Consider the following 7,659-nt stretch of genomic DNA (forward strand, 5'->3'; position numbering starts at 1 on the left):
CTCAAGTTTATTCCTCAAACGTGTGACAGAATTTCTCATTAAAAGTATAGAATACATGAGTACTTGGGGGAAAGGCCATGTGTGGGATGCCCATTCCTATTCAGAGCCGGGATGGGGGTTCCTGACAGGGGACAATTTCTATAGAAAACTGTCGATATTGACTTTGTGAATGTAAAATAAAAATAGAATTTCAATGATATTTGTAATGTTCATTATTGAGAAAATTCGTCATGTTATTTTTTGTTTCCTGGTAGTCGCCTCCACCATGTGGAATCAGGAAATGATTCAGGAATTTCAGAGTTTCTTCTTCTGGGATTATCAGAGAAACCGGAATTGCAGCCAGTCATATTTGGGCTTTTCTTCTCCATGTACCTGATCACTGTGTTTGGAAACCTGCTCATCATCCTGGCCGTCAGCTCAGACTCCCATCTCCACACCCCCATGTACTTCTTCCTCGCCAACCTGTCCTTTGTGGACATCTGTTTCACCTCCACCACCGTCCCCAAGATGCTGTGGAACATCCAGGCTCAGAGCAAAGTCATCACCTATGCCGGCTGCCTCACGCAGATGTACTTTTTCATACTCTTTGCTGGATTCGATGACTTTCTCCTGGCTGTAATGGCCTATGACAGGTTTGTGGCCATCTGTCACCCCCTGCACTACACGGTTATCATGAAACCTTCCTACTGCGTACTGCTCGTTCTGGTGGTCTGGGTGATGAGTGTCCTGAATTCCTTATTAGAAAGCTTAACGGTGTTGTTGCTGTCCTTTTGTACAGATGTGGAAATCTCCCACTTTTTCTGTGAAATCAATCAGGTGGTCCAACTGGCCTGTTCTGACACCTTTCTTAACGACATGGTGATGTATTTTGCAACTGTGCTGCTGGGTGGTGGTCCCCTCGCTGGGATCCTTTTCTCTTACTCTAAGATAGTTTCCTCCATATGTGGGATCTCATCAGCTCAGGGCAAGTATAAGGCATTTTCCACCTGTGCATCTCACCTCTCCGTTGTCTCCTTGTTTTATTGTACAATTCTAGGAGTGTACCTTAGCTCTGCTGCTCCCCAGACCTCCCACTCAAGTGCAGTAGCCTCAGTGATGTACACGGTGGTGACGCCCATGCTGAACCCCTTCATCTACAGCCTGAGGAACAGAGACATAAAGAGGGCTCTGAAAAGAATTGTTGGGGTTCCAGTGATGTAAGGGCCCATCGTCCTGGGGCTGAAGAAGGGTCCATGATTGCAAGGCTCACAGCCTCAGAGCCAGGAACTGCTATTTTTCGATCTGACTAGGGAAGTGGAATCTGCACCTTCTATTTATTTCCTGGAATTTCCAATTGTTTGAATTCAACTTTTCCACACATTTAAGTAACTCCCTTTTTAACCTTCTGTTCTATCTGATGTAGACAGTATTCCACTTTGTCCATTTTCATATGTTCCAATGTTTTCCCCAAATTTCAATTACAAGTGCCTGGAAATTTCTGTATCTTACATGGGAACAGTGTTAGAGTCCACATTCTAATTTCTTCAAACTTATTTCATTTCTTTTTTTTCCCCAGCAACAGCAGATGTACTACAATTTTTATTTTTTTAATTTTATTTTATTATGTTATGTTAGTCACCATACAATACATCATTAGTTTTTTTTTTTAAGATTTTATTTATTTATTTGACAGAGACACAGCGAGAGAGGGAACACAAGCAGGGGGAGTGGGAGAGGGAGAAGCAGGCCTCCCGCGGAGCAGGGAGCCCGATGCGGGGCTCGATCCCAGGACCCTGGGATCATCACCTGAGCCGAAGGCAGACACTTAATGACTGAGCCACCCAGGCGCCTCACATCATTAGTTTTTGATGTGGTGATCCACGATTCATTGTTTTCGTATAACACCCAGTGCTCCATGCAGTACGTGCCCTCCTTAATATCCATCACCGGGCTAATTTCATTTCAAATGACATACCATGCCAAGTAAATTTTCCCTAGATTTCCCAAAAGAATAATCATGAGCTGTATTCTTCATATGGAAGAAACTACCTTGGCCACTAAGCCCTTCACATAACTTTTTTGTAGAGGAAAATACAAAACCCCAGTTTTCACCTTGATTCTGTCAGTCTTTTTACATCACTACCTTCACTCCTCTTCCTGAGAATGTGGACTCTAACACTGTTCCCATTAAGTCTCAGGCTACTGACAGCGATGCTCAGACTAGGAAAGCCTGGGCACTCCCCTGCACCCCTGTGCTTCTGGACATTCCCACAGATGCTTCCCTGACCAGAGGCTCTGCTGTGGCTGTACCAGCCCTTGGGGTCTGTTTTTTTTTTTTTTTTTTAATATGAGCAATCATCTGATTTATAAAAAGATGCAACAATATTTAAAATGATACAAAATATCAATTTCAAAACATCAAAAAGTGAGTGTATTTAACTACAGTCAGCTCATAACAGAGCAAATGAGTAAGAAGAATAATTCATGCTACAGCATATTGCTAATATGAACTGGCAACAGAAAAAGTTGGTAAAGGAAGGCAGAGGAACTCTATCTTTTAAGAATTAGAACCGAGGGGCTCCATAATCATCTGGCATCCGCTCAATGTTGTACCTATGGTTAGAAATGTACATGATGGGAACTCCAGGGATCTTCCGGATTCTTCCTTTAAGGTCCCGGTCAACTGTGGCCACAATGTAACACTTGTGCTGAGTTACTCTCTGTACTAAGCAGTTATTTGCATAGGTTCCTTTGTGTGTGCATGGTAATCGTTCAAATCTTGGATCCTTGGTAATCCTTAGAGCCACTCGATACTTTTGCCCCAGTTTTTCAATTTCAGCCATTACACAGTCAGTTATACAAGGGATACACTTGGCATACAGACAGTCCATCATTGACTGTACTAAGTCAAGTTTCGCTTTAATGGAAAAGTTGATAAAGTTGGTATCAACCAGGATGTGGTAAGGTGGGCCCAGCTGTGTGTTATATTGGAAGAATAAGCAGGAAGGATGTTGGGGGACTTCTCTTTCCTTGAGCGCACTGGGATCTTTCTTTTCTTTCTTTTTAGGTTTTAATCTGTCCTTCTCTTTAAGACTCTGATCTCGGAGACTAAGCGTTCGCTTCATGGTCGCACACTTTCTGGTTTTCTTTTGCTTCCCCATGTTCACGCCGCGCACTTGTTTCTTCCGGAATCACCAACCCAGCCCTTGGGTTCTTATTGTGATTGCAAGACATGCCTCAGCAGTGCCCATCAAAGAACTCTAACAAAACCAGGTTTATACTCACAGGTCCTGGAGAGCAGTGTCAGAAAGTGCAGAGGGTCAGAGATTCAGAACAAGAGAGAGAAAGCCAGAACTGGGGGCCCTGCCTTTATTGAGGTCCATGGGCAGAGTGGCTAGGGGTTCCTAGGTTCACTCCTTATTGACCAGTTTAAAACATAAGAGTGAAATTCTGGCAGGGAAAGGGAAAGCAGGGTCACTACTGGTTCAGTATTGAGGTTACCCAGATCTTTCTGAAGAGATACTTCGTGGCTGGGGACAGCCTGACTGCTTATCTGGTAATTGTCACACACCTGACAATATGTTTATTCAACACGGTTGTCCTTGAAATGCATGCTTCAGAAATCAAAAGCTTCATGTCAGGCACTTTCTCTACAAACATGCTATTGTGCTTTAAAACTAGTCTCCTTGTTTTATTCTATTATTCACCTAGGTGTCCAGAAAGCCTATCACGGACACTGGCAAACACTGATTAGCAAACATATATTTCCCAGTGGAGTCTGCATGGAAATACAAATTTGAATAAATGGATTGACTTGATATGTTCTTAGTGTCAGAGATGATCAGAAATAGGTGGATGCATTTTTTGGGGAGTAAATACTCAGTAGTGGGATCCTTAGATCATAGAGTAGGTCTATTTTTAATTTTTAGGAATCTCCACTCTGTTTTCTGAGTGGCTGCACCAGTTTGCTTTCCTATCAATAGTACAAAAGCATTCCCCTTTCTCCACATCCTTGCCCACATCTGTTGTTTCCTGTGCTGTAGATTTTAGTCATTCTGACAGGTGTGAGGTGATATCTCATTGTGATTTTGATTTACATTTCCCTGATGATGAGTGTTGTTGAGTGTTTTTCATGTGTCTTTTGGTCATCTGGATGTCTTATATATCATTTGAAAGTATCCTCTTCCATTAAGTAGGTTGTGTTTTTGTTTTGTTGACTGTTTCTTTTGCTGTGCAGGAACTTTTTGTTTTGATGTAGCCATTTGCAACATGGATGGGTATAGAGAGTATAATGCTAAGTGAAATAAGTCAGTCAGAGAAAGGCAAATAACATATGATTTCACTCACATGTGGGATTTAAGAAACTAAACAAAGAAAAAAAGAGGCAAACAAACAAACAAACCAAAAAAACGGAGGAAAATGTATCTTCAATATGGAGAATAAAGTGGTGTTTGCCAGAGGGGAGGTGGACAAGAGGATGGGTGAAATAGGTGAAGGGGTTTAAGGGTGCACTTATCAAGGGGCTCATGAGTGGCTCAGCTGATTTGGCATCTGACTCCTGGTTCCGGCTCAAGTCATGATATCAGGGTTATGAGCTCAAGCCCTGCATCAGGCTCCTCCTAAACATGGAGTCAGCTTCAGATCCTCTCTCCCTCTGCCCCTCCCCACACTGCCCTTCTCTCAAATAAATAAATAAATAAACAAACAAACAAATACAACCTTAATAAAAAAAGAGTACACTTATCGTGAGGAACAATGAGTAATCTATAGAATTCCTGAATCACTACATTGTACACCTGAAGCTAATATAACACTGTATGCTAATTATACTGGCATTAAAAAAGTAAAAATATTTAAGAACTGTGAGGGTGCAACATTTCAAGCCACGAACTTTATTACTATCCAAAATATTTCCTTTTCATGGTGTGCATCTATTTACTGAAGCATAGATAATTGGTGTCCACAACTGAGGGGGTTTATTCTTTGAGGTGAAGAATTGCTTAGTGTCTTCTAAGTTTTATCACAGAGTTATATTCCTGTTTCTAATTGAAAATTTCCACTGCTACCTGCTAATATGACTCTATCTTGTTCCATGAAATAACTCCCTTTTCCTAGTATTTGTCTCAAATACTAAGGGGTGGCGAATGGACAATATCAGCATTAGCCATTTCATACCTCCTTCCTGCTCAGAAATCTCTTCCACCTGCATGATCAGAGGACGCTTCACAGGAGAGCTGGATGTCCTGCTGATCATGTGGTACAGGATCACCAGTTCTTCTGCACAAATGTGCATGTCCTTCAAACTCTCTCAGTTACCCAGAAGGGAGCCCACATATAGTCACTTGTTCATAAAGTCATTGGAAATAAACTTGAATAACAGAATGATCATGACTGCTCTCCTTAAGGTCAGATAAGCCATAAGTAAAAAGGAGCACAAGTTGTAATTGTCTCAGTTCTGTTCACTTGATTATTGTGTCAGTCAGTTCTTACTGTGTAACAGACTGTCCTTGTCAAATGGGATATCATAACACCTTTACAATCAAATGGAATTATGTGCTGGGACTTGTTTCTGATCTCTCCTGGGCTTCTCATGGATCTGGAGTCAGGTGTGAATCTCTACACACTTTTTCTAAGGCTAAACCATAGTGTTGTGTGTGGCTGTAGTGCTCTTCTGTCTCAGCAACTTTATGGGCTCTTATTACTACATTTCCAAATGTAGGCTAATCTTCTATTTATAAAAAATTGGTTTATCATGTGAATTACTTAAATTTCATTCCATTGTTCATACATCCGTATTAACACTTGGCTTTCTTCCCCATTAGAAGTGCTATCTCCCATCCCTCTTAAGTGAGAGTCAGCTACATGTGCTCTAGATCCTACCCATAGACATGTACCATTAGGTTTGTTCCACTGAATTAAATCATTAATGTAAAATTATACACAATAACCTGCATACACTTTGGTGAATTAAAGGACCTACACAAAAATGAAGAGTACATAGTTCAAGTTTCTATTTGTGTATGATTTATACACAATAAGCCTGTACATAAGTTTTAACTGCTTTGTTAGGTAATTACTAAAAATTTCAGCTTTCTGAGCATCACATTCCTTATTTCTGAAGGTAATGTGGGATTCTAAGCATAACTTCATATGAACATCGTGGACATCACTGTGGTTGTTAGCTTGCTGGATTAACTAATGAATACATTTATCTATGGTCCTAGAAAGAAAAGCAAACATTCAAATCAGCCATGCAGGGGAGATTGTTGAGGATTAACTAGTGGTGATGGAAGAGTGGTGATGGGTGGCAGAGAGTGGTCCCAGTAGGAGTAAGACACAAGTCCAAGAATCTTTGTGAATAAAGGGAATAGAGATATAGGGCATTAGCCAGGAGGGATAAACAGTCAAGAGAGGGCATTCCTTTTACTCTTTTAAGCCAGGGACAATTTGAGTATGCTCCCATATTGGTGAGAAAGATCCAGACCAGTGGATCATAAGACGTACATTTCACAGTCCTTTTCTTTGCTGGACATTCAAATCAATTTTTTTAAAAAAAAATTTATATGTGAAAGTGGTATATGAAAAAAGCTTTACATTGCAATTATTTCCTTACTGGCCAGGATGAATATATTTGTGAGTTTCTAAGACATTTGCTTTCTCTATTGTAAATTGTCAGGGTCACTTTTGTGCTTTGTTTGTTGGGTTTGGATTGTTTATATTCCTGTTGTTGATTGCATTTTTCAAACATAAGAATTGGAGTTTTTCCATCAACTTTGCCATTTAACCTTCAGTTCCTTTATGTATGTGTATGTATTTGAGGGTAGTAGGAAAGTTAATACATTCTTGCGCTCAAGCCTATCATTTGGTCATATTTTTCTTCCCCTTCTTGCATGTTTAAGTGTAGAAAGTTCTTCTGAATCTTTTGAATAAATAAATCACCATTTACACATATTTCCAACCTATCTTCACATTTCTTTTATTCCTTATTGTATCTTTTGGTATTTTGTGATTAGACCTATTTCTCAAAGTCATGTCACTGGCAGCCCTCATTTGAAAGGTATTCTTTGTCATTTGACTAACATTCACCTTTTCTTCCTAAACAAATATGAAGTAATATATCTCTACATGAGATGAAAGCATCACTTTAGATAATGCTGCCTACCCACTTTTTTGTTATATTCTTTTATTTCTAATTTTTGATTTTTAAACATAATCTGTAGGCCCAATGTGGGGGTCAAACTCACAAGCCCCAAATCAGGAGCTGTACTTCGACTGACTGAGGCAGCCGGGCACCCCTGTTTTCAAGTCTTTAGCACTTTAATCTTGAATAAGTGACCCAGGTTGATGTCATTACATTAATACTATTTTATACCTGTCTAGAAACTTAGTTTTAGATTGTCATTGTGTTTCAGATTGTTGTTTGAGATAGCTCCATGCCTAACCTATTCTTACTCCTATGGCTATCCTTTGTTCCATAAGCTCTTAGTTTCATTCATTCATTCATTCATTCATTCATTTATTTATTTAAAGATTTTATTTACTTTTTGACAGAGGAGAGACAGAGAGAGGGAATACAAGCAGGGGGAGTGGGAGAAGGAGAAGCAGGCTTCCTGCTGAGCAGGGAGTCCGATGCGGGGCTCCATCCCAGGACCCTGGGATCATGACCTGAGCTGAAGGCAG

The 7,659-nt window shown here is 40.3% G+C and overlaps 1 protein-coding gene and 1 pseudogene across 1 annotated transcript; one reads left to right on the plus strand and one right to left on the minus strand.

Moving 5' to 3' along the window:
• The first annotated feature begins 240 nt into the window (after positions 1–240).
• Positions 241–1,200, plus strand: LOC114202847 (olfactory receptor 7A10-like). Its single transcript, XM_088022424.1, has one exon. It carries the CDS (start codon positions 367–369, stop codon positions 1,198–1,200), a length of 834 nt encoding a protein of 277 aa, XP_087878550.1. The 5' UTR covers positions 241–366.
• Positions 1,201–2,348: 1,148 nt separating this feature from the next.
• Positions 2,349–3,140, minus strand: LOC148165163 (rRNA-processing protein FCF1 homolog pseudogene; annotated as a pseudogene).
• Between the last annotated feature and the right edge of the window lie 4,519 nt (positions 3,141–7,659).

This window comes from Eumetopias jubatus, unplaced genomic scaffold (assembly GCF_037043125.1).
Source record: "Eumetopias jubatus isolate StellerSeaLion01/CBP00866 unplaced genomic scaffold, mEumJub1_p1.0 scaffold_1, whole genome shotgun sequence".
Classification (NCBI taxonomy): domain Eukaryota; kingdom Metazoa; phylum Chordata; class Mammalia; order Carnivora; family Otariidae; genus Eumetopias; species Eumetopias jubatus.

What these genes read in the sequence shown, in the direction of transcription:
- LOC114202847 (XM_088022424.1), top strand. Translation starts at nt 367, where the DNA reads ATGTACCTGATCACTGTGTTTGGAAACCTGCTCATCATCCTGGCCGTC.